Source organism: Petaurus breviceps, unplaced genomic scaffold (assembly GCF_028583685.1).
Source record: "Petaurus breviceps papuanus isolate PSGF00001 unplaced genomic scaffold, PetGlider_PUasm1.0 90847, whole genome shotgun sequence".
Lineage (NCBI taxonomy): Eukaryota > Metazoa > Chordata > Mammalia > Diprotodontia > Petauridae > Petaurus > Petaurus breviceps.
In genome coordinates, this window is record NW_027187360.1 from 3,515,679 (window position 1) to 3,543,277 (window position 27,599).

General features: G+C 39.9%; 2 protein-coding genes across 2 annotated transcripts in view; both read right to left on the reverse strand.

Annotated features, from left to right (window-relative positions):
• Window positions 1-21,401, reverse strand: part of ZNFX1 (zinc finger NFX1-type containing 1) — a 474,364-nt gene extending 452,963 nt beyond the window's left edge. Inside the window, exon 1 of the mRNA XM_069072386.1 lies at window positions 21,391-21,401. The gene's annotated coding sequence lies outside the window, so the exon portion shown is untranslated. The remainder of the gene's footprint in view (window positions 1-21,390) is intronic.
• The window catches only part of B4GALT5 (beta-1,4-galactosyltransferase 5), a 94,540-nt gene continuing 67,923 nt past the window's right edge, over window positions 983-27,599 (reverse strand). Inside the window, exons 2-9 of the mRNA XM_069072390.1 lie at window positions 22,866-23,000; window positions 13,129-13,242; window positions 11,162-11,286; window positions 9,796-9,912; window positions 7,902-8,089; window positions 6,852-6,974; window positions 4,702-4,803; window positions 983-4,063 (exon numbers count right to left, since the gene is read on the reverse strand). Coding sequence (XP_068928491.1) covers window positions 3,916-4,063; window positions 4,702-4,803; window positions 6,852-6,974; window positions 7,902-8,089; window positions 9,796-9,912; window positions 11,162-11,286; window positions 13,129-13,242; window positions 22,866-23,000 — 1,052 coding nt within the window. The 3' untranslated portion in view covers window positions 983-3,915. The remainder of the gene's footprint in view (window positions 4,064-4,701; window positions 4,804-6,851; window positions 6,975-7,901; window positions 8,090-9,795; window positions 9,913-11,161; window positions 11,287-13,128; window positions 13,243-22,865; window positions 23,001-27,599) is intronic.

Below are 27,599 nucleotides of genomic sequence, written 5' to 3' on the forward strand. Positions count from 1 at the left end.
TACATCTCAATCTCCATGGTCCTTTCCTAGGAGAGCTTATCTCATTAACAATGTCAGACATCTAAATGGAGAGTGCAGAACTGGGAGTTAGGAAGATCTGAGTTCAAATACTGCCTTAGAAATTTAGCTATGTGGTCCTCAGCAAATCCCCTTAGCCACTCTCAACCTCAATTTCCCCATTTGTAACATGGAGATAATAGGTTGTTGTGAGGATCAGGTATAACAACATACATAAAACACTATTTTTCTGTTTTATTATTATAAAGCCCCCAAATATAATAACTTCTCTTGTTAGTCAACCCTGAATCAGCTAGTCCCCTTCTCCCTCCTAACCTTCCCAAATGAGAAAGGAAAACCAAAACCCTAGTGGCAAATATGCTAAACAAATCCCCATACTGGCTGCATGTATTTAAAAAAAACGTCTCTCATTCTGCCTCTTGAATACATCAGTTCTCTAGAAGGAACTTTTAGAGACCATCTTGTTCAATTCTTCTCATTTTTCAGAAAAGAGACCCAGAAAAAGGAACCTTTCCAAGATGATACCTGTTGTCAGTGGCAACACCAGGGCTAGAATAGGGGTCTCCGACCTTTCAGCTCAGGTTTCTTTCCACTACAGCAGGCTGCCTCTGCAGTCAGGAAACAGCCCGCCTCTCTCATGAACTTGCCTCTTGCCCCTGACTAGGAAGCAGTCTGATTCTAGTAGTGCCTCCTAGCAGATCAGTGCCTATTTCAAAATAAAGCGTTTAAATGTTTGTCGACCATACTACTCAGGTCTACTTGTCACTTCATCTTAAATGTGTTCTGGATGTAGTCGGTGGTCCCAGCTCCAACAACAGGAGACAGGATGAATGCTTGTGTGGCTGCACAATAGAGACAAAACTGGTTTCAGGGATCCCAGAGAGCAGAGGGAGATGGAAATCTGCAAAGAACATGATACTAGACAAACAGCCAGAGCTGAACAGAAAGTGATGACACCAAAGTCTCATTCTTGAATATGTATTTTTTTTACTGAAAAAATCATTCATAAATTAATAACATACAAAAATGTACAAACACATGAGTAAATAAGATAATGACAAAGGACTACTTTTGTGAAAAGTGTGTGGTCTGTTGTTGTTTTTTTAAAACATCTTTAGAGTTCAGTGCAAAAATGTACCCCTGGCACCTCTTAAAAACATAAAGGGAAAGTTCAAAAAACCTAGTGATGGACAAAAGTGACCTACATTTTGATGCCATCTGAAAGGTGAATATAGATAAGTCATATTTGGAGTTCCTGCTGAGCTATAATCAGTGGAAGAACATTTGGCAAAGATTCTAAACCAACTCAGAATCAAATAGTTTTTAGCCAATTAAATCCCCATATAAATCTGTAAGGGGGCAAAGGTTGGGTAGGTTGGGCAGAGAAGTGACTTCCATTTTTCATCTGCTCCTCCTCTCCAGTCTCCCGCAGGAGAGGCTCATCACTGACCAAGTAGAATTCCAGCTGCCAAAACCTCTATGGGGTGGTTTGGGATTTTGCTGGGCTGGCAGTTTGCATTTTTAAAACGAGCCTTTCTTTTACACCATTTACAAAACATGTACTTGCTTGTATGTTTTTTTTTTTTTAACAATCACATTCGTTCTTACTACTTATGGGATAAATGACTAAACAGTGCAACAAGAAGAGATTCCACCTTTATAAAAAAAAAAAGGAAAAAAGAAATCCGTGATTGCAAATGAATACAAGTGATTCTATTTTATGCAATGAAACGGACCTTTTCAGGTTTTATCTCAATCTGCTCCTTCAACCTCTCCCCCAATCAGGTGAAATATTTGGACCATTGTTGTCTTTCCCAGATGGTAAATATTCTCAAAAAGAGCTGTGACTAATAGAAATTAGTTTAAAATCTTGGCATTTACACATATATCACCTACCACACAGAGGATATTTAAATTGAAAGCTGAAGTGCAAATCAATCCAAAATATCCTTGACCATCACACTGGATACAGTGCTTACACTTCCAATACTAAAAAGGGAGAATTTGAAAAGGGTCTTTGAATTTTTTGAGGGAGAAGGGTGGAAGGGAAGGGAACAAAATCAAATCTTTATTGCTATATTCTCTATGAACAAAAATCCTGTGTATAATGTTCCCTCATAAAGTTGTTGTAAAGCACGTGTGTTCAAAATACTTTTAAAAAACATGACAGCTTACCAGCTTTCTCAAGAACAGTTTCCTGCACTCTCATACAAGCTGGTAAAAGTACGACAACCTATATAATACCACATTTTCTAGATACCAATTGAGTCTCGAAGAGACAAAGGAACAAAAACAACCAGACTTGGCCAATCACACCCACAGCCCACGGGTGTGGGGATCATATGTCCATGGAACCAAACACATGCAACAAAGGAAAAAAATAATTTCCACATACGTACATACTTATGTAAACCATGAAAGCTATGAAAGGAGAAGGCAAACAAATGCAAATGAAGAAAAGGAAAACATGAAGTACTCTTCAGAGAGGATTCCCAATCACAATATATAAATATACTTTGTGTTAAAAAATAATAATCAATCTGGTGCTTTCCAGAACAGACATTTTGGGAGATTTTTTTTTTCAGATCCTATAGATATCTGTGAGTCATACAAAAAGAAAATTTAAGTGGCACCAACCAAAAGGCAATTTGGAATCAGGCCTCAAAAAGGAGGAGATATGAAGAGAGCACTTTTATTCTCATACCTCAAAAGCTCTCTCTTGACTGTTGGTCAATATTCTCCTTCTTGTTGTGCTTTGCTCACTGACATATTTGTGTCATCCACTCCGTGGCTGAATTTTAAAGACTTCAAATGTTTGTTAATTATATAACAACCAAAACCACTCTTTTGAAAAGAAAAGAGAGCCAAGTGAAGAGGAAATCACTGAAGCCATTGATAATCTGGCAATAAACGTGAGTGACTAGTTGGTTTCTGGAGAGCCGGAACTTCTCTGATACAGCAGACGGACAATGGTGTCAAAGAGAGTCTGGGGCACGTGCACAAGTTTTTGTGAGGGATCTGGCTCTGGGCAGGCACAGTCATGTTTCACACCCTCCAGGGGTGGGGGAAGTGATTAAGAAAGAGGGGCCAGAATAAGAGTCAACATCAAAAGTCAGGGCCAGGAAGGGGAAACAGAGGAGACATCAGCTACAAAAGATATGAAACAGACAAATCAGATACTTTGTTCCTTTTTGAAATGTCTCCCCAAAATGCTAGAACTTCAGTGATAAAAGACACACTGCCAAATACATTTGAACTAAGCCCGGCACCTGTCAACTAAATAAGTGATTGAATATGTAAACTCTCTGCTTGAATCCGAGTCAACAGTAAAATTAAATTAAAAAAAGAAGAGGCAATTTACACGGCTTATTTACACTTTCGCTTCTTCAAGAAGCGATAGTTATATATCTCTATGTGCCCTCCCCCTCTCCCCCCCCAAAGTAATTAAAAAACAAAACAAAAACAGCACAAATGCAGCAGAGTGGACGAGGAGTGGCTGGTCTGCTCTGCCCTAGTGGTGGGGTTGGTTCTTGGCCTCCAAAAGCAAAGAAGATGAAGATGTCGTTCAGAACAAGCCTCGTGGCAGGGCCTCGGCCATGTTTGATCACAGTTCTGGTCCTGGAGGGAGGAGGGGGTGCAGTGGAGAGAAGAGCAGCAGGACAGACCAGCACTGGGAAATAGAAAGCGAGTCCTGATGAGCGAAGATCCCAGACCTGCCGCACAATCACATGGGCCTGCAGAGAGGAGACATCTTGTGCGTGCATTCTGCAATGTTTTTCTGCAAACCCTGTGATCCTTCATCAGCCCGTGTATTCCTGCTCTCTTCCCATGCAGATTCACAAAACATCTCACCAGGTTGTCTTGGTGATGGGTAAAGCAAACTTATCTTCTCTCCTCTTAATATTCATTCACCTGAGCCAGCTCTGGTGTCAAGTTTACAGTTATGTTTTTATACAAGGCGTCATATGTGATGTTTGCAAAGTAGTTCAAGTTATTGAGGCCATCCAGAGCTTGTCTTTCCTTTGACTTCCTCAGTAGTGCATACCTGTTCAAAGACAAAACACCAACAAACTCAATTCTAAAGTCAGGTCCAATAACTTTCCCTACACATGCATGTGTCACTGGAGATGGGGAATGGAGAAGACAGAAAACTCAGGAAAGGGAGCCAATCGAGGGTACCATTTCAGTTTGTTTTGAAGATACCATAATGTTTCTGACCAATGAAATGTGTAAAATGGTGTTCATAATTACAATCAACTATCTGCATGGGTCCAGAAAAGAGAGACAAAGAAAAACATAAAATTCATACTCTCTGTGAGTCAGCTGAAGCTAAGCTACTGGTGGGGAGGAACATGGTAACAAAGACACCAGGAGATCAGGAAGACTGCAAGGAGGGAGACATGTGCTATATATGCCTTGTTATGGGGCAGGGAGAGGTATGGAAAATGGAACAGATGGCAATATTTAAGAAATGGAATTACTATCTTCCTTAAAAGATTTCACTGTCAAATTTCACTCAGAGTCTGGCATTCATGGCATCCTTCTACTTAAAAAAAAATGCAGGATGAGAGCATTGTGGGGCAGCTGTCATTAAAGGGAGCTTAGATGCAGAAGTGAATTGAGCCCCTTAGGGATAGACAGTATTGATGATATCTTTGTGATGAACAAAGAAATTACACTTACCTCCCTAGAAACTGCACTTCACCTCTATGGTGGTGGGGGATAGATTTATACTTTCCAGTGTCACCTTCTGGCCGGCTCACTGAGTAGCCTGCATTCTGTACTCTGAAACACAAAGAGGACTGGATTTCAGATTATAGTAGAGATTTTAGAGGAGAGGAGGGGGAAAGAGGGGAAAGAAAAGAAAGAGGAAGAGAGGGAGGGGAAGAGACAGAAAGAGGAGAGAGCTTTAAATAGAGTTCATATCATAGTTAAGTGGCTAAAAAAGTCCCGTTAAATATTTCAACTTGGAGCAATTCCTGGTTTAAGGTTCTGGTAAATCTCAAAGAAACTCAAAATCCATGGCACTAAACTTTAATTCATGATTAATGACCACTCAGCATAAAAAGAACAATAACAGGTGTCTAAAATAACTAACACAGCGTCTTTTACCCGATGTAGTGATTAGGCCAACACAAAGATTTCCCAATGATTTTTATGGAATACAGCTCTAGAACTCCCTAGAGAGTCTTTCCCATTTGGGTGTCTCTTTCTAAGGATCTTGGTAACATGAAGATTACTGCTCTTTTGCTGGGATGAATAACCTTTATGGCATTACAGTTTCCTAGCTGGAAGTTTATAGCTGGAAGGGAGCACTCAGTCCTAGGTATCAAACTTCCCTGGCCTGAGCCTTCCTGACTCTGAGTTACAGAATAAAACACAGTCATTCACAAACTCACAAGACAGACTGATATAGTGGATAATATTAGCAGCTTATGTTTATACAGGGTTTTACAACTTACAAAGTGAATTCCTAATAGTCCTATGAGCTAATTAATAGGTTTATTAATAAATCTAAAATTAGTTACTCATTTTACAAGTAAGGAAGAGGCAAGCTGGATATAATGAATATGGTTCTGAGTTGGAGACAGGAAGACCCGGATTCAAATTCTCCCTCTTACTAGTTCTACGGGCCTTAGCAGTCAATCCCTAATGTACCTCAGGTACTTTCCCAAGAAAGATCTGCAACACTAGTAGCTTTGTGTTTTTCACTTTAGAGAGTTCCCTAAGCTAATTAAATAATATATTTATTAGTATACAGATAAGGAATAAAAAAATTAAAGACAGGATTTGAACCAGGTCTCTTGATGTCCAGCATTCTCCTCACAGCACACTGTTTCCGCTGGGCCATTAGGTGTAATATAAGGATGCTTAAAGTAAACATTTAACTTTTTGTGGAACAGCCAGCTGAGCTGGCTTATAGAAAGCCCTAGGTTGTCACAAAAGCCTGCCATCTACAAATATTTTATAAGTGCCTGTAATAAGAATGTAAATTTTAAAGATCTTCCCTGCCCCTAGGCTAATGTGCACCTGAAGCCTGGGGTGGGGGAGGCTTGTTTTTCAGTAGATACTTCTTGATTGGCCAGTGAGTCAATAAGGTTGTTACATTCTCTGAGCCAGGAGAAGGCTATATAAGCCCTGATGTGTAGCTTTGTTTTTGGGACTCACTTTGAGAAGTGTTCTGTGATTTGATCTGAATTCTGGGAAGCCGTTGTTGAGAGTCCCCCGGCTTTGAAAAACCCAGAATGTGGAAACCCAGATGTTGACTGGGTATGGATGTAATGGTTGGACAGTTTGGAAATCTGTCTACTTGATATTTCTGTCTTGATAATTATGCCTGTATACTTTGAGGTTCAGGGTGCTGACCTTTTCTCCTGAACAAGGTAAACGATATATGTCTGACTGATTAAAGTAAGCTTGTTAACCCATTTTGAGTTGCTTTCCTTTAACAAAGCAGATCCAAGAACCTGTGGTAGCTGCAAACCCTGAGAACGCGCTTGGGGTGCTTGCTGCTACAGTGCCTTAGATCATCTTGTGAAGTAAATGAATCTTGTTCATTTTCCATTTCTCATTCATTTTCTATTACAGATATCCGTGTTTATGTCCATACTATGAGCTCCAGGAGAGCAGGCACATTATCTATACGTGATACTTCTCCCATTGCTGAATGCAAGAGAAACATAAACCGGCATCTAATGACATACATTTGCCACTTTTTGGTAAAAATTTCCAAATCTCTCTATCCACAAAGGTGAGAAACAGGGAGTGATGGTAGAAGGCCCACCTGACTGATTAAGATTAGGGATCTTTGATAGTCACCAAAAGAAAAATACCTGTTCCAGAGGTCATCATCTTCTCCGCCCCAGCCCCAGAATGCATTAGGAAAGCCATTAATTTTCTGAAACTGCTCCACTGTTAAGCCGCTCACTCCACCAAAAAACTCATTATAAGGAAGCCTAGAAGAGAAATCATACCATTAATCATATGTATTTTTATGTTTAATAAGTTACTTTTTTCCAGAGCAGGAATGCTGTCGATGTCCATCTGATTCCCACTACAACAATGTTTCTTGGGCTGTGAGGGGCCACGTCAATTTTTCTCTTTCTGCCACCTGTTATCTTCTTTCTTCTCCTGAACTCTTCCTATTAAACTAAGAGAGAGCTTGATACCACTGACTCTGTTTCTGCTCCCATGCTGCCCCACAGTCAGTTACCAAGTTCCTAGAGATCCCATCTCCACCATATTGTTCATGTATATTTTCTTCTCTCCATTCTCAATGCTGCCACCACCACTCTACCTAAGCTCTCATTACCATCTGCCCAGATTACTGCCCTTGCCTGCGACTGAGTCTCCTACTTTCAAACCATCCTTCGCAATGCTGCCAATAGTCATGATACCACTGCTCAAAAGCCTATCACTCTGGAGAGTAAAGTAAAATGGCCTTTCCTGGCATTCAAAAGCTTTGATAATCCAGCACCAGTTCTATTTCCATATAACTATCTTAAAAGCACTCTCTACAAACAGCCAAATCAGACTACTCTCTTTCTGAATATATCTTAGACTCTCTGCTCATATTGTTCCCGTGTCCAGAATGCCATCCCCATATATCTTAAATTCCATCCTTTGAAGACTGATTCAACTGCCAACTCCTTCATGAAACCTTTCCTTATCCTCCTCCGGTAACAACTTTTAACCTTGAACTTAACAAAGAACGTGGTCTTTCTAATGCATCTTTAATGTATTGATGTATATTATAGTCATATGTATTTTTGTGCCTAACTGTGACCTCCATTAGGGCAGGAATCAGATCTTAATTACCATTTATGGAATACTCCCCTCCCCTCACTGCTAAGCACAGTAAGTATATTTAAATGAATACTCACAGATACATATATTTATCCAGCTTGGTTGCAAAGTGCCTTGGCATTTGCCCACATCCATAATAGTTGCGATCATTTTCTGGTATATGATCCACATCGTGAAAAATCAAACAATCCCAATTCAAGTCTCTCATTGCTTCACGAAAGCCAACATTAAAAAGCATGGCACGATTGAAGGGTTGAGTACCAGCCTGTGAAGTAAAGTTTTATTTTTAAGTGGACTCTCAGAATACACACAACCTCCCAGTGTTATACAAGGGAAGCATGTCACAGCACAAGCTCGGGCTCTGGTCTTGTTGCTCTCTAACTTATTTACTGGTGACCCAGGACAAGTCACCTGACTTCAGTTCCTCAGTTTTCTGAGGTACAAATTAAGGATGATATTCTGTTCTACCTACCTCACAAGGCTACTGCAAAAATTAAATGACAGGATGGGCAAATATTCTGAAAAGTACAGAATACTAGACAAATGTAAATCACAACTATTATTTATACTCCACATGGCTGAGCTCTCACTTCATCCCCTGATTATTACATGGCACTTGGCACTCATTTTCTTCAGGATGAGTCTAATCAGGGAGGATGGATAAAAGAGGGCAGAGCACTGCAAATGTGAGCCCTGCAAGAGTTTGCTTCATCTCTTTTCACAAAATAACCTATGAAAGTCATCAATAAAAATGATAAGCTTTATGCCTCAAGAGAACAGAGACAGAGGCTTAACTGTATAGAAGGACATGGTTTTGCTTAACAAATAGCTAATAGTGAAGGTATGAAATTTTCTTCCTGACTGCTTCTGCCTTCAAGATGTCTCCAATGTTAGAACCACCTATTCTGAGTTAGGAAGCTACAATGCAGATCCAGGGTGGGTTGAGTTTGTCCTTATGCAGACTAACCTGAAACTCAATTGAGTTTGAGCAAAGAATATATGTATAAGGAAGCAGGTGGTTTCCAAGTCCCATGGAACTTCTTTTTGGGACCAACCTGGGGGTCACTGAGTATGTTTTATGGAAGAGAGAGGGGAGCTGTGTTCATTTATACCTCTGCTTAGTCAAGTTAAGTGTTTATCTAAACCTGCAGGCTTCCAATGGTCTATTACAGAGTCCCTGAACATCTCCTGAGATACATGTAAACCTTTCATTCCATTCACAGATTCCAGAACATTTAATTACCTTAAAGATCTAGACTAAGGGCTTTATTTTGAAGTTGAAAAAAATGAGGCCCAGAAAGAAGAGACTTAAGGTCCCAAAGCGACATCTAGAATGAAGTCACCTGGCTCTGAGCACACTCCAATCATTTTAAAGCAGCTCCCAGAAATATGTACTTAGACACACCATCCAAATCAACAAAGAACAGTCCTTAGCCCCAACATCACACGATGCTAGGCAAACAAAGCACCTGTCTCCTACCCAGAGATTTACCATCAATGAGCAACAGAAACTAGTTAGAGCTACGGAATTTCTTGCTTCCCATAGCACTCCTGTGATTGTTCAATGGTAAGGCTTAGGTTCTCCTGCCTCTTCACCTGGGGAAAGAGAGTGGCATAGTCTACCCAAAAAAAGCAGAACCCACAGGGGCAGCCAGGTAGCACAGCGAGTAAGAGCACCGGCTCCAGTGTCGGGATGACCTGGGGATCAAATCCAGGCTCTGACACTTAGCACCCACCCAGAAACACCTGGCCATGTAACCTTGAGCAAGTTACTTAACCCCAATTGCTTAGGGGTGGCCAGGTGGCTCAGTGAGTAAGAGCACCGGCTCCGGTGTCAGGATGACCTGGGGATTGAATCCGAGCTCAGATACTTAGCACCACACCCAGAAATAACTGGCCGTGTAATCTTGATCAAGTTACTTAATCCCGATTGCTTTAAAAAAAAAGAAAGAAAAAGCAGAACCCACTTACTTGTTCAATAACATAGAATGCAAACTGCAGGCGCTGGCGTTGTAGCATAGGAATCAGGTGCCGGAAAAGAACAGGGAGATGCTCATAACGGTTTCGGAATGGAATAAGGATTGCCACCTGTAAAGAGACCGAGACAGGAGCCCACACAGTTAATCCACAGCTCATTTGACAACTCTGCTTGGAAAAAGGGTGGGAATCAATGACCTGCCCATAGAATGGCTTAATTCAATTTAAACATTCATGAAGGGTCTACTCCACAGTTGGTGCTAGACATATGAAAATGGAAATAAGACAAGTTCCTAACTCTATGGAGCTGAAAAGCTTAAAAAAAAAATAAAAGGATGGGAGGGAAGGCCTTACAGGTATACAGGTATGATGCAAAGTGCATGGTTATTAATAAAAATAAATATCCAAGGTGTTTTATAAAATTTAAAGAAGAAGGAAAGGCTAATTTTTATCTGGTGAAAAGCCAGGGAAAGAAGTGATGCCTGAGATAGGTCTTGAATCCTTTTAAGTGAATTTCAATACTGGCAAATCAGTTTTCATTCTGATTTCATTCTAGATATGACCCAGTTTAGTACAGTCTTGTCCCCTGAGTTTCTAGAATTCTCTACAAGCCATCTCTCTGTCTAGGCTGAAACAATATACTAATTTTTCTCTGGTACTTTTCCTGGAACCTATGACTCTGACTAGAATGCAAGGTCCCATTATCAAACTCACAATAATTCTTTTCAAAAACCATGGGGGGAAAAAATTCCAAAATTTTAATGCAAAGTCACCAAATAAATTTCTATTTGTGAACAAGACAGATCTCCTTACTGTTCTTCAGAGTACATACAGCATACATACAGGTGATCATCATCTCTGGGAAGAAGCCAAAAGGCTACTGAGCATAGGGAATAAGGTAATATCTTCATGGGAATCCTGACACTTGTCTTACACCAAGTGGAGCAAAGCCTAATAAGCAAGTCAAATTTCTTTGCACAAAAGGGTCACTGGCCAGAAAATACTTGCCCTGGAACTATCCTGTCAAAACCACTAAATTTTTGTTCTTGGATCATTTGCAGTTAAGTGAATTAACAAATGTAATTATAGTCTGGTATGGTAGGAAATGCTGGACTTGGGAGAACTGAGTTCAAATCCCATCTGTGACATTTACCAACTAAGTGAACATTTCTGGATCAGTTTCTTTACCTAGAAAATGGGGGTAATAACACTCTGTACCTACTTCAAATCATCACTGCAAGGAAAATATAACTTTAAAGTACCAAGAAATGATAAATGTATTACTACTATCAAGAGTCCCCATAATATATGTGAGTCCCCTGGACTGGTTTACCTTCTGGTAAACTGGACTCTAGTTTACCTTCCAACGAGGCATGCAATCACTGGGTTTCCAATGACCTCCAAGTTTGATGGCAGCGTCTCTAGAGAAGAATTCATGGATGTCATCCATTCTGATTTCACTCATGTTTATATCTACTGGGCCCTCTGAAGGTAGAAAAAGAAAAGACTGAGAATTCAGAAAATCCACACACTAGCGTGCTACTCTGCAGATGTCCAAATGTTTTCCAAGAGCTTAAAAAATGCTGGAAATCCCATCCTCTCATTTCCAGCTCACCACATGTCAGCTTAACCTCTGGCTATATCTCCCACAGGGTCATGACTGAGACAAACCAATACAGCAGCTGAAAATGATTGTTCAATTCTCTTTTTCCTACAATCAGGGAAACCAAATTTTCTCATTCATGGAGAGTTGCTAGGAACCCTACACAGAATCATCCAATTAAGGCTAGATCCTGAAAGGGTAGTTAGAAATAAACAATAATCTAACAGTTGAAGCAAAAGTCCTGCCCATTTAATACAGGACAAAGTTACACTCCCAAAGAAAGTACAGGTGCAGAGTTTCTGGTATCACACTCCAGTGAGCCCTGAGCTCAAGGTACCAGGAATCACACCTGGGATCATTATATTAGTTTTTGTGTGTGGAAAAAGTAGGGCTGCCTGGCAAACTGTAAAAAGAATGAAGACTATAATACAGATTGATTCTAGAACTTAAGCTGTTCATGAAATCAAGAACCTTTCCACCCTCCCCATCCCCCCCCCCCGCACACACACACTTAGGTTGAAAATAATAAAGAGGGCAAACAACTTCTAGTAGCAGTTTTTAGACAAAACTATCTAATCTCTCTTTGTTTTAGGCACCTGAACAAATGACAAAAATGAATGAACAAATGACAAAATCCCAAAAATCAAAAGGGGATATCATGAGAACATATGTGCATTCAAATAATGCTTTACCCTTAGGTAAGTTCCCAATATTGCCAGGATCATAAACACCCACACTTTGCTTAACCACCCCCATATAGATCTTCCGCTATAGTGTAATGCTTCATTATGGCATAGAAGTAAATCTTGATTTCTCAGAAGCCCAGTGTGGGCTCTGACGATTTTGACCAAAGCAGAAAGGCTTAGAGTAAGCCTAGGAAAGGCACACACCATCATTCAGTCAGTCATCACGTGATATTTTTCTAGCCCCAGTAACTCATATAGACCATCCACGAAGGTCAAAAATAAAAGAGAACAGCTGAGCCCTGTGCTGGTAAAAGGGGCACCCATATACCTTTTGGAGCACTGAGGGTATGTGTATGTGTGCACACATACATATATGCACACATTAGTACTTTGAAGATCAAAAATTTTATCTGTGAAACCCACCTATTCAGTTCACAACCTCTTTCTTGACTTAGTAGACTGCTTCATAAGCTCCCATGGTCAAAAAAATTCTTTGCCTAGGGGACAACCCTCTGTATACTTTAAGGATTTACTATTTCATTTTATTCAGTCCTTCTACTTTGGTAGGTCCTGCCACACACACTGTGCTCTGCAGGCATAACCCTGAATAATTCAGAGACACCTTCATGCCATAAGGACTTTAGGAAGAATTTTATGAGAAACTTTGAGGGATGGAGAGTTTAAAACCTAGGGAACAACATGCACAATAACTAAAACATGTAAATGAAAACAAAAGGCAGCTACATATAAGCTGAATATCATGACCAATCTTGGTTCTAGAATTCATTATGATACACTTCCATTCTATCAGAAAGACGGGACAAGAAATGTGAAACATCATAAAGTCTGTCAGTTACTCAATTTTATTTGTTACAACAGAGGGTTCTATGGACACAACTGGGTATTGGGAATTATCTGAGATGTAAAAAAACAAAAGGAATTGATAGTGACTTTTGTTCAAGAGAAGGTTAAAGAAATCAAACGCAGGAAAGACTATCACTGGCAGAAGCAAGGAAGATGAAATATGGCATTACTCACTCATAGAAGGGAGTCTTTCAGGGCAGGTATGGTTTGCGAAATATGTAAAGTCTTCAGGAAGAAAAGTTGTGGTTTGCAGGAAGGTTTCACTATGATTCAAGTCAAGAGGATAATCTATAAGGGAAAGAGAAGTAAAAAAAAAAAGCAAATTCAGATGAGAAATTTTAGTTATCTTGTGCCTTTTTCATACCAACCAAAGGCAAGCTATTTTCTTTGTCCTTGTATCAGATGATAAAGTTAACTAGTAATACTTGAAGCAGATTCAAACATGTGTACAGCAATGAATGTCAGTCACCTATAGCACAGGATAACACTAATCCTGCCAGCCACTACTTTTCATTTATCACTTAGTGTCTCTTGCCCACAGGCTGTTATTTTGTTGTTTTGTTTTCTTAGATTCAGCTTTAATTTCTTTGGAATTCTGAACCTTATCATTACATGAAAAATAAATGGCTGCCTGCCTTTCCTTCTAGTCCTATAATTCCAGTACCATACTTACAATACCACGTAGATGTGATAAGAAGGACAACAAAGAAAGCTTCAGTATTAAGCATCTGACCTGCAGCTGAGCCCCTCATACATGTGCTGTATCGCCCAATGAGATTGTGAGCCCCTTGAGAATAAGCACTGACTTGTATTTTCTATTTGCATCCCCTGCATTTAGCAAAGTACTTCACATATTACAGTACCAGTAATAAATTTTGATTCATTCATTCACTCACTCACTCACTAACGCAAAGGCTACCTTCTTTATGAAGCCTACACTGATACTCCCCAGAAGAAATGACCTTTTCTATTCTTCAGGCTTTGCATGACATTTTTAGATTTCTCTCTTAAATTCTTATTTTTTATTTTACATTACAGATATATGTTTATGGTACAGTTCTCCTGCTAGGCTACAAGCTCTGCATTTTATTTATCTTAGTGTTCCCTGGTCAGTCCCAGCACTGGGCCTGCATAGAGAGGTGCTTTAAAACCGTTTGTTAATTCTGACAAGAGTACCTGTTTATTCAACTCACCACTACTCACTTCATAACAGCTGCAGGGAGAGAGAAATTCAAAGGAGAATCTACTTGGAGAGAATTTTACCAGGGACAAATTAAAGGGACCAGGGGAATTCTTACTACATTTAAAAAACCTTCCTGGGACAGCCAGGCAATGCCTGGCCCAGAAACAAGCATTCATTCCAAATGTGGCAGATAATAATTACACAAGTAGCAAGCAACTCTGAAGGGGAAGGAAGGACTATTTGCACACTATTCTCTTGACAATCTTTAGTCATCATATCCTAGAATTCCAGGTCATAAAGTTCATAGTCCACATAAACTCCCAATTCCAACTACTACAACAGATTAGATAACATGTCTGGTTTTTGCTTATTCTTTTAATTGATTTTGTGATTCATGCTTTAAAATTTATTTTTAGGGGCGGCTAGGTGGCACAGTGAGTAAAGCACTGGCCCCGGAGTCAGGAGGACCAGAGTTTGGTTCCAGCCTCAGACACAATACCCACACACACACAAAAAAACTAGCTGTGTAACCTTGGGCAAATTACTTAACCCCAATTGCCCTCCAAAAGGCAAAAAAAAAATATATATATATATACATATATATATATATATATACATATATTTTAAATTCAATTCTATTCAAACATTAAGCTCTTAAAGTGAGAGAGAAAAAACAATAAAGATCCTTAGGCTCTTCTTCTAAGGACCTTACAACAATTCACATTTCTATGGGTGCTTCCTTTCCTCCTAATTGCCCTGATAAAGTATACAGCATAAGTTATTATCATCATCCCTATTTTATAGAGCAGAAACTGACTCAGATAAAGGTTAAGTGGCTTGCCTGGGGCCACCCAGTTGGGATCCTAGCCCAGGTCTCTCCTGACTTCACTCCACCAGAACACTGTCTCCCAATTGAGTAGAGAGTGAGGCAACATGCAGCAAGACAGGAGAGAAAGAGGGTCAGCTTCAGGAGTCAAGGCAACCTGAGTTCAAGTCCCAACTCCTATACACATTGAATATTTAGCTGAGGACAAGCCAGAACCTCTCAGTGCCCCAGGGCAACTCCCCAAAACTATAAACTGCAGAACAGGTCCAGATATGCTCCAGTATGGCAAATTTCCTCACTGAGGAGCTGTCTACATACAACAAAAGATGAAGCCACAGGTCTGGGCCTCATCCTACAGGACTGCATCAGCCTCATTAGTACCAGAAGTACCCTCTGCCCGTCAGATTAGAAGACCGGAGGGCAGAAGAAGCAAAGAAGCCTCCCAAAGCCTCCATTTAAAGAGGGCTCCCAGGCCAATTATACACACACTCCTCCACTCCCCCAACCTTCCTTCTGTGTGTTGTCTTCCCCAGTTAGATGCTGAGTTCCTAGAGGGGAGTGACTGTTTTTCTTTTCCATTTTTGTTTTCCCAGCACTCAGTACATACCTGGTACACAGTAGGAGCCTAATGTTTATGGACTGCTTGGACAAAAAAAAAATTAGGGGGCCAGCCAAGTGGCATAGTGAATAGAGCACTGGAGCTGGAGTCAGGAGGACCTGAGTTCAAATTCGGCCTCAGACACTTAACATTTACTAGCTGTGTGACCTTGGGCAAGTCACTTAACCCTAACTGCCTTACCTTCCCCCCTCAAAAAAAATTAGGGAAAACAAGACAAAGATAAAGAGAATACAAATCAAAATATGTTAAGTGGAAAGAGTACAAAGAGCCAGGTAACCAAGTGAGGGAGAATCAGAGTGAACAGATAAGTCTTTATGGATGTAATAAAAATGGTGGAGGCAGTTTTCTGGAGAAAGAAATAAAATTGCTATAGTTACATTTTGCTTATATTAGACAAACAAAACCTCTAATATTGAAGTGGTGAACATTCCTCGTGAACAAATTAATCAACAGAAGACAGTGGTTTCCAAGTTTCAGAGCTATAATCTACAGGAGGTAGAAAAACTGCCACAATTTTTCTCAAGAATTTGTTGGCAGTTAACCTACAGCTTTGAGCCTGGATTTTAGATTAAAAACCCCTATAGTGAACATCTACTTCGGACAAAATCCTTAGTGCTAGAAGGAGCCTTTTGAGGACAGGTAGTCCATGAATCCCTTCGTACTGTGTGGCTGTATCCTTAGACAGCTGTCCAGGCTCTACTTCAAGCCCACCAGTGGCAGACTCTCTCCCAAAGCAGCAAGGGAATTGCTGAGCAGCTCTAATAGCTAAGGAGGTCCTATGTTGAGGTGACACCTGCTTTTCAGAAACCCTTACTGGTCCTAGGCTCACTCCATTAGGATAAAGAAGAACAAGGCTAATTTCATTCTCATCTAGATCTTCCACATGAATCCTTCCCACATGCTACTCAATTCTTCTAAAGGACTGAGGGGGAGGAAGAATTAAATGTTCATTGATTGCACTGTAAAGTACATGGTTAATTGGTGGTAGGCCTACACACCTCCCACTCCAGCAGCAAACAAGTGTCAAGGAATTAAAAAGAAGAATTCAGTTGCATATCCTCAAAGTAGCACTTATCTTACCTTTGTGTCCCCAGGCCCAGAATGTTACCTTGAACATAGTAAGACTTTAAAACAAGACATGTTTTCCCCTAAGAAAGGTAGAAGGTAGTTGTTTCTGCACTTATAAAGTGTTGAGAAAATGCATCCTTACTTAAAGAACCACACAGATATTAATACCTTGTGGCTAATACTCATATCCTTACACACACAGCTGCTCACCTCCTCCCTCAACCCCACTATATGTCAAGACTGCCTTTCTTGATTTTACTTCCTCCCAGGATATCATGAAATAAATCTGCTTTGGAAACTATTCCTTCTACTATCTTACTTAAAACAAAAAACAGTTGGTCAGTGGGTTGTCTATCTCTAAGGGAGACAGACCAAGGCCTTGACCCAAAAGCCTGGAGAATAGCAGTGTCCCCCAAATTATCAGATTTACTTGCCATCACTGAGGAAAGATGATTTAGTTTGAGGAGAAATGATTTACCTTTCTTATTACCACCACCAACAATAACTGCTGGGGAAAGTAAAAAACCACGGTGATTGTTCCAAATTTAAAATATGTTATCTCCCCTTAGCTGGACCCTTCACTGGGGCTCAGTTCTTCTCAGGCCCTACAGCAACTATTTAAAACCTCTCCTATTATCAAGCCCTAACCCTAGACCTGGGCTCATTTTCCTCCTCCTACTTTAGTGGAAAAGTCAAGGCCATCCAATGGCCTCATAACTTCACTCCTACTTGCTCCTTTACAGGGCTATCCCTATGACCAAGGTTCCCTGTCTGCCTAATGGCACCAAGCATTCAGAGTTGTTCTAGCATAAGGGAAAGGGGTGGTGGGTGCTAAGAAGGGATACTAGCAATCAGAGTTGCAAAATATTATATCCCTTGGCTTCCTACTCTGGGTCTATTAACAGAGGAGACCACTAATCTCTGAGAAATGTTTGGCAAGGAAATATTTTAAAAGCTCTATTTAATGTAGCTTATATAGGCACAGAATAGACCATAAGTTTTCTAAACAAAGGAATGTAAGACCCCTAAAACTTTTGCATTCAACAATTTGGGATGAAAGGTACCTTTCTAAATCTAGTAAACCAGGAAAATAATAATAGGTTACTCAGAGCATCTAAGGACAAAAGGCTCAACTTTTAGAAGCAGAACTTTCCCACATCCCACCCTACATATACTATGTATGTATGTATGAGTAGTTAGGTTAAGTATCTTTAGTTGCCTCTTTATTTTCATTTTGTGTGTTATCCTGGACTTGTAGATTATCTTTTAAGAGTGCTTACTGAGGGGTGACTAGGTGGAGCAGTGAGTAGAGCACTGGCCATGGAGTCAGGAGGACCTGAGTTCAAATATAGCCTCAGATACTTAACACTTATTAGCCACGTGACCTTGGGCAAGTCACTTAACCCCAAGTGCCCTGCCTTCCCCCCCAAAATATAGAGTGCTTACTGAAAGAAGTACCTTCTTAATCACCTGCACGGGTATCCTAAGAGCCTAGAATTTTGATTTGTTATTTTAAATATATACAACTGCTCCCTCCCCACCCCTGTCCTGCCCCTCCATACTCCTCAAGTCTTATAAGATTATTAGATTCTGACTGCAGAATAATTTACAATTTCTTAAATTAGAAAACTTATGCAGAACATTTTGCAAAACTTTAACCACTATATAAATGTTATTATTATTATTAACTATATCATTATTTCAACTACATGATGAAAAGAAAAATTATACAAAGGACAAATGTGTGTATGTATATTTGTGAGAGAGAGAGAGAGAGAGAGAGAGAGAGAGAGGACTCAATAATTCATTTGCTTATTTGCTTTCAGGGCAAGTTTAATTCACTGAACCCTAAATCACTGATCTTATTTACCCTAATCCCAACCCCCAAGAATAGTGGGCAAATTAATGACTTATTTTTTCTTGATAAGAGTGTTTATCGAATGGATACACTTTTGAAACCACAATTTTTGATGCTTGTGAAGAACAAGAGACCCAACTTGTAGTTGGAAAATGTTTGTTTTTTTCCTTCAAACTATAGGCGATTCCACTTAGATCACAACAAAAACAGGTCCTTTTACAAAGACTATCATGAGAAAAAACTGGATGTTTCCTTTATTGCTACTTCTTTTATTGATGTTTCCCATTCCTACTAATCTCTTATATTCTATGGCCCTTTTGCAATGCTCAAAGCACTTGGGCATCCGTTATCTCCTTTCTGAACATTCTGACATTCTGTGAAGGAGGAGAGGCAGGGGATTATCATCCCAATTATACAGAAGGGGGTATTAAGGAAGTTACACAGCTACTAAGGGTAGAGCTAGGACATGAACTAATCAATTGGTAGATAAGCATTTATTCAAGCTCTACTAGATGCCAGGTTCTGTGCTGATAACACAAAGTAAAAAGCACAAAAACAGTCCCTCACCTCAAGAAATTTATATGCTAACAGGAGAAGACAACATGTAAATAAATACATATGATACATATAGAGTATAATAAAGGTAACCTTAGAGGGGAAGGCTCCAGTGGTTAGGGGAACCTCCAATAGGTACCACCAAACTGAAATCTGAAAGAACTCCAGGATACCAAGAGGCAGAGGAAAGGAGGGAGAACACTGTAGGCATGGGGTACGCCAGTACAAAGGCATGGAGGACAGAGATGAAGTGTCATTACAACAAGTGATCCAGGACAGCCAGACTACAGGAGAAGTGAAGGTAAAGTGCTAGAAGACTGGAAAGGGAGGAAGGAACTAGCTGTGCAAAGCCTTACAGCAGTGACTTTATATGTGATTCCAAAGATATTAGGAAGCCACTAAAGTCTATAGAGCAAGGGGGTGACATGATTAAATCTATGTGTGAGAGACTGATTGGAATGAAGAGACTTGAAGCAGGGAGACCACTTATAAGGCTACTGAAATAGTCCAGGCAGAAAAGGATAAAGGTTCAAAAATAAAAAAAGCAAAAAGAAAGGGATAAAGGCTGTCTGAGGAAGGAGGTAGCAGCTATCTGAGTGGAGAGAAGATGTGGGGAAGACATAAACAAGAAGATTCTGCAACTGAGGGCAAACGAAAGAGAAGCATCAAGAAGGACACAGACTGCAAACCTGGGAGATCAGGAGGATGAAGGTGTCTTCTACAGTGAGAGAAGTTCAAAAGAGGGGAAAGTATTAAGGGAAAGATAATGAAGTTTGTTTTGGATATGCTGACCTTGAGATGCCTACAAGACATCCAGTTCAAATGTCTAGTAGGCAACTGGATATGCTCAGAAGGTAGAGTAGGACTGGCTATATAAATTTGAGAATCACTGGCATAGAGATGTTAATTGAACTCATGATATCACTGTAGGAGATACTATATGGAACAAAAGAAAGAAAAAAGAGGCCATGACAGAGCTTTGGGGGATACTCAGGGAGAGTGTCAAGGATGAAGATGAATGAGAAAAAAAGTCAAAACAAGTGGAAGACAAAGTAGTATCACAGAAACCCAGAGAGGAGAGAGTATCTAAAAGGGGACAGTGATCAACAGTATCAAATGCTATAGGGAGAGGGGTCAAGAAGCATGGGAAAAGGTCTTTAGATTAACAATTAAGATAACATTGGGGTAGCTGGGTGGCTCAGTGGATAACATACCAGGCTGGAGTCAGGCGGGCCTGAGTTCAAATCTGACCTCAGACAGTAGCTATGTGACTCTGGGCAAGTCACTTAACCACAACTGCCTCCAAGAAAACTACTTCGACCACCACCAAAGTTATCAATAACTTTGGAAAGAACAATTTCAGTTGAATGGTGAGACTGGAAGCTAGAAACAGTGAGAAGAAACAAAAGTGGAGGGCACTAAGTAGAGATGACTTTTTGCAGGAGTCTGGCAGAACAGAAAAGAAAAGATATGATACAACAGTTAGCAGGTAAGATAATAATCAAGTGAGATTTTTGAGGATGTGGGAAAAACATGGATATATTTCTAGGTGGCAGAGAAAGACTAAAGAATATATAGAGAGAGTGGCGGCCAGGTAGCACAGCGAGCACCGGCTCCAGTGCTGGGATGACCTAGAGATCGAATCCCAGGCTCAGACACTTAGCACCCACCCAGAAACACCTCGCTGTGTAACCTTGAGCAAGTTACTTAACTCCAATTGCTTAGGGGAGGCCAGGTGGCTCAGCGAGCAAGAGCACTGGCTCCAGTGTCGGGATGATCTGGATCAAATCTGGGCTCACATACTCAGCACCACACCCAGAAATAACTGGCCATGTAACCTTGAGCAAGTTACTTAACCCCGACTGCTTTAAAAAAAAAAAAAAAGAATATATATATAGAGAAAAAGTAGGAATGACAATAGGGACAATTCACAAGGGCAGCATTATTTCCATCCTTCACACTTTACCCACAGCCAAAGGCCAGAGAAGAGACACCTCATAGACCCAGTAGCAATGTGCCTTGCCACATGTCTGGCCCAAACAGGGTTTTCTTGTTCAATGACCCCTATTTCTAACTAATGTATTTTTATTATTGCTGTTCCTAGAACTTCAGACCAATTCAATAAATTAACAATTATTTGTTGAGCACCTATAATGTGCCCAACACTGCATTATGTTAAGTGATATCTATTTTAGCTCCTAGTCACTAGGTTCATCCCTCACACTGCTGCCCTCTTTACCCCTAGTCTCCTCTATTTGATGGTGACAAGGATATCTGGAAATAACATGTGTCTACCCTGCAAACCCTCGAGATCATCATTCATCATGTCCCCATGTACACTGGTCCCCATGTCTACACACTCCAGTTTATAACATGCCCTGAGAAAACAGCTCCTTTCACTATATTTACTATATAAGAAGTCTGGAAGACAAGCCTCCTACTTTTATCACTGATTCACACTGAGTAATATTGGGCATGTCATTTAACGTCTCTTTGCATTAGTTTCTAATGTGCTTCTAAGAGGATGAACAACACAAATAGATTTTAAGGTATGAGATAGAAGCACTGGACACAGCTGTTTGGCTGGAAAGTCAGAAAACGTTTTTCAAGAAGGTGAGTGAGTACAGCTACCAAACTCAGCAAAACATTAGAAAAGGATTGTTTTCATTAAAACTGAACCAGAGGGGGAACATGCAAGGGTGGAATGGAGACTCCAGACACAAGGTTTCCTCCAGAGAAATACTTTTTTATTTCAACAATTTAGGATAGTGTCTCAAGATTACAAGGTATCATCAGCTAGAAACTAGAAGCTCAGTTGCAACCTTCATGGGCACAAGGGTAAACAGACTTCCTAGAGTGAACATTCAATTCAATGAGCATTTATTTGTTGTTGTTCAGCTGTGTCCGACTCTACATGACCCTATTTGGGGTTTTCTTGGCAAAAATATCAGAGTTGTTTGCTATTTCCTTCTCCAGCTCATCTTTTATAGATGAGGAAACTGAGGCAAACAAGGTTAAGTGATTTGCCCAGGGTCACACAGCTTATCAGTGTCTCTGAGGCCACATTTGAACTCAGAAAAATGAGAATTCCTGACTCCAGGTCTGGCACTCTATCCACTGTGCCACTTAGCTACCCCAGGCATTTATTAAATACCCACACTCACTCCCCTCCCACCCCCACCCCCAACACACACACACAACTAAGCAAGCTTTTGGAAATAAAAAGACAAAAAACAGTTTCTGCCTTCAAGGAATTTATATTCCACTAGAGAAAAGGATGGCATTTATATAGATAAGGAATACAAAATAGATCAAAAGTAAGAACCAAGTAATGGGGAGGGAGGGGCGGGGGGGGAGACACATACAGGAAGAGAAGAAGAACCTAACAACTGGGGATATCAGGACCAGCCTTGTGTTGGAGGCTGCACTTGAGTTGAGGACTAAAAGGAAGCTAAAGATATCAAGAGGCACAGGAGAGAGAAGAGAGAACATTTCAGGGGACATGTTCAATTAGTCACCCACAGGCATCACGAGCCCTTCAAAGCTTAGAAAGCCATCCTTGTAATGGTCTTAAAAGACACCCCTTATATCCCTGGAAACAGGATGACACCTGTGGGGCCCATTTAGCACTATTGCAGGATTGTAGGCAAATCATAGGCTCCTTTCTCCAGGGTGCCTCTTGTTACGACAATAAGTTCTTCCAAATCTGTCTCTTCAACTTGTACCTCTTTCCTTCAAAGGTAATTATTTAAATCAAATTGACCTTTACTAGGAAGAGAATTTCTCATTACTGAAAATGTACCTGAGTCATTTACACTGCTATTCCTCCTGGCATATGCACTCCGAACCACCTGCTCATACACCTGAGCACCTATTGTTCTCATGTTGTCTCGGATCAGGATACCTTGGGCTTGCATCATGAAGAGGTAGGTGTTCACTGTGGAAAACAGAAAAAGAAGGAAAAAAAGAAGTTAGTTCAAGGGCAGACAATAAAAGTTCACTTTTATTTTCATTTCAATAATCAATAAAGTCCCTTTCCAATCCTCTAAAATTCTGAGTCTATGTGCTGGGGCCAAGGTTTACAGGATAACAGCCATCACTGAGCGGCTGTCTGGGTTCTGAGGAAGTTCTGAAAATATCTGAAAACCACAGACCTCTGAAAATATGTTCCATTCTGCCTTTAAAATAACTATGTCCCCTATCTCTGATTTTAACATTTTGATGATCTGAGGGCAAATGTAAAAGTAAGCAATGACACCTAAAGCTTAGAATGAGCTGAGGCTGCTTAGGGAAGCTCTTGATCAGGTTGACTGCAGGATTTTTCATTTTTTGGCCACAGCAACCTCCAAACTGAATCTCTTCTCTAAATGTTTGTGTTACTGCTGAGGGCATCATGCCACCATACTTCCAGTAACCCAAGTCTGAAAACATATTTTTGACTCTTTCCTCTTCCTAATGCCCCATATCCAACTGGCTATTAAGTCTCAAGTTTAAAGTCTCAGCAATCCTATACACCTGACATCTGGCCCCTTCTTTCTACTCATGTAGAAAAAAACTACTAATAACCTAGTTGAAGCACTTTACACCTCTTGCCTTGTAAGATTACTTTAGATCTACTCTGTATATGCCTTCTAAGTATAAAGATGTTTGGCATCTAATCATGTCACTCCTTTGCTCCATTCTTGGCTCCCTATTGTCCCCCCAAACGAACTCTTCAAGAAACAAACCACCAAGATAAAAAAAAAAACAACAAAAAAAGGAAAACAAAATCAAACTTTAGCCTGATGTTTAAATCTCTCCACAATGTGGCTCCCAGCTACTTATCCAGATTTATTTCATATTACTTTCCTTCACACACTCTATTTTCTGGCCAAACTGACCAATGAGCCGTTTCCTGACCTCAGCATTCCACTTCCTTTCTCTGTGAATTTACACAAGCTGTCCTCCATGCCTGGAATACACTCCTTCCTCACTTCTGCCTCAGTGAATCCCTAGCCTCATTCAACACAGCTCTCGTGTGCCAGAGCTATTTATACACTTTTCCAATGTCCCTCACAATTGCTGGCATTCAGTCCCACCGGAAGTTAATTTGTAATACATGTCTCTGTACATGTTGAATCTCCACCCCCACTTCTCCCAAGCAAAAGATAAGCTTCTTCAGGGTCGGAACTATTTTGGTTTTGCCTTTGTATACCCAGCACTCAGCATTGTGCTTTGAACATGGTTAAAACTTAAATGTTGAACTGAGTGGAAGGTAAGGAAAACAAAAGGAATTGGGGGGAAGCCAGAAGGACAAAAAGAAAAAGTCACAGTTGCTAGGCAGGACGATGATATCTAAAGAGTCAGAGATCTTCTCAACTTTCATTTTGCTTTTGTTTTTTTGGAAAGACTAGGGAGAAAATGGCTAATGGGGAGTTGATACCCTAAGTACATAAGAAGAGACATCAAGTTAGAGTCCACAGGCCTAGATGAACTGCATCCTCAGATTCTGGAAGAATGGACAGATGTGACTGCTCAGAGTCAGTGAGTGAGCTAGCTCTTCAAGAATGATAGATAATGAAGGAGGTGCCACAGGATCAGAGGAACAACAAAGATCACTATTTTCAAAAAAAGGGACTAATGTTGGAATCTGCAAACTTATCAGCCATTAAGCCTGCATGCAATTAATGGAAAAATTCAAGAATACATAATTAAAGGAATATTCTGTGAAAATCCAGAAGTATCTTTAACCTCTCCCTTTCAACAGCTCATTCATTGCCTCCATATATACTGCTGCCATATATACTCATATCTCCCCCTTCCTAAAAAAACAAAAACCAACTGTCCCCAAGTCATCATACCACATGGCAAACTCCTAAATTCTCTCTCCACTTCCTCTTATCTCATTCATTTCTCAGTTCTTTCAAATCTGATTTCTCACTTCATTCAAATGAAACTACTCCCTTCAAAATTAATGAGTCTTAATTGCCAAGTCTGATGACCTTTTCTCAATCCTCATTCTTGACCTCTTTTCAACATTTGACACAGTCGACCAACCTTTCCAGGTTTTGATGAACCTGCTTTTTTCCCTTGTTCATCCTACCAATCTGGCCTGTTCTCAGACTCTGCTGCTGCAACATCCTCCTATTTATTACACCTCTTTGGGGCAAATTTACTCCCAAACTTTTGTCCTGACCTCTCCACTTCTTCCTCTATACTCTCTTCTTGGTGACCTCCAAGACTTTAAGTATAATCACCATGAAGATGACTCCCAGATTTATATGTCCAGCCTATATATCTCCTGAGCTCCAGTTCCATATAACTAACTGCTTCTCGGCCTGTATGTCTAACTCAACAAGCATAAAACTAAATTTGTTATCCGCCCCCCCACACCCCCCCCATCCACAAACCCATTCTACTTCTTCTGAACTTTCCTTTCTCTGTAGAGGGCGCTATCATCCTTCCAAGTCATCCAGGTTCATAACATCTTTTTCATACTCAATCCCTCACTTTTCTTCACCCCTCATATTCAATCAATTGCTAAATCTTGTCAATTCTACCAAAGATCTCTCCAATCTCACTCTGTAGGTTTACTCATCTTCTTTGAGGTCCTCATCTCTACTATTAGAATAGCCTCCTAATTGTCCTCCTTTCTTTAGTATCTACATAATTCCATTCTCTATGAAACCGCCAAAGTGATATTGCTAAAGCTCAACTCCCACCACAGCTTTAAACTACAATGGCTTCCTATTACTTCTAGGATAAAATATAAACTCAATCTGGCTCTAATCTACCTTAACAGTCTTATAAATTATTTCTCTTCAGTTACTAAATAGCTACAAATAGCTATACTTCCCACAATGTCTGGCAGAAAGTGCAAAATAACTACTTGTTGACTTGACTTTGAACTCATGCTATTCCTCACACATGCCAGTCCACCTCTACATCTCTATGAACAGACACTCTATTCCCCATGCCTGGAATGCACTTCTGCACCACTGTCTCTGAGAATCCTCCCTTATACAAGAGGTCTTTCATGACCTGTCCAGTTGCTAGCATCTACCCTAACTCCACACACAAATTACCTCATATTTATTTTATGTCTCTTTTGTACATACTTGTATACATATATTTTCTTTCTCCCAAAAGAATGTAGACTCTCAAGGGCAGGAATTATTTCATTTGTCTTTGTATTCCCAAATTCCAGCACACAGAAGTGACTGACACAAAAAGAGCACTTAAAGAATTAGAGCTGACTTATTAAAGCAATTAATTACAAAGACTCATATACATTTTCTTTCTAGTTGACTTCACTAGTGCTGAGACAGCTATTAATCTGGTGGATTAGAAGAATACAAAGGTGGCATGCTTATCAAATTTTCAGATGACACAAATCTTTAAGGGATAGTTAACACAATAGAAATAGGATCCAAAAACATTTGAACACATTTGAACACCTGGCTGAATCTAATAAGATGAAATCTAAAAGGGATAAAAGTAAAATCACATAGATTCAAGAATTCCAAAAGCATAAAATGGGGAAGGTAAATAAAGAAAACGACTCATCTAAAAAAGATATGGCAGTTTTAATGGCTGAGAAGCTAAATGGGTCAACAATAGTACGATAAAGCAAAAAGAGAAGACTGATTATAAGTATTTGAAGAGTTTCCACATTAAGAGGGATTATCTTGTCTTCAGAAGGCAGAACAAATAGCAATGAGTGGAATATCATAGTATGTTACTGCCTTGTAAGAAATGACAAATGTGATAGAGAAGCATGAAAAGAACTACATGAACTGACATAGAATGAAAAAAGCAGAACCAAAAAAATAAAATATAGTGATTACAACAATGTGAATGGAAAGAACTATAAAAGTCAATATGCAAAATTATAAAGAATAAGCATGTTTTAAAAGAGGAAAAAATCACTCCCACCCCACCCCTTTGTAGATTCAGAAGGACTACAAGTGTTATATATTACACAAATTTTCAGATTTTTTTTTTGATGTACTAATTTGTTATATGGAATGGGGCAGTACATTGATTAGGGAGATATAAAAAGATTGCCTTGGTACCAGTTGAAACTGTGTAACATAAATTTGTAGTGGACCCAGTCAATGAACAATGCTTCGGATTTTCTCCAGCTTTTTCCAGAAGCATATGAATGGGAGTAAAGGCAGAGAATGGTAAGAGTAATCCAAAGTTGGGGTTGACAGGGCAAATCTTTGATCAGATAGAGGGGCAAAGAACTCATGGAAAGAGGACAGCGTAGAATTGAACTTATTTACAAGGAGTCAAGATGGAGAAGGAAGAGAGACTAGCCACTGTAGGGATGATGGCCTGGAAAAGAAATGAGGTGCAGAGGGACTGGAGGTTGATGTGATGATAAAGAACAGTGTTCAAAATTATAAAGTGATCTACAGAGTATAATTAACAGTGTCAAATGCTGTACAGAGGTGAAGAAGCCATTTATTAGATTTGGTAATTAAGAGATCCTTGGTAGCTTTAGAGATAACAGTTTCAGTTGAATGATGAGTTAGAAAGACCACAAAATTCA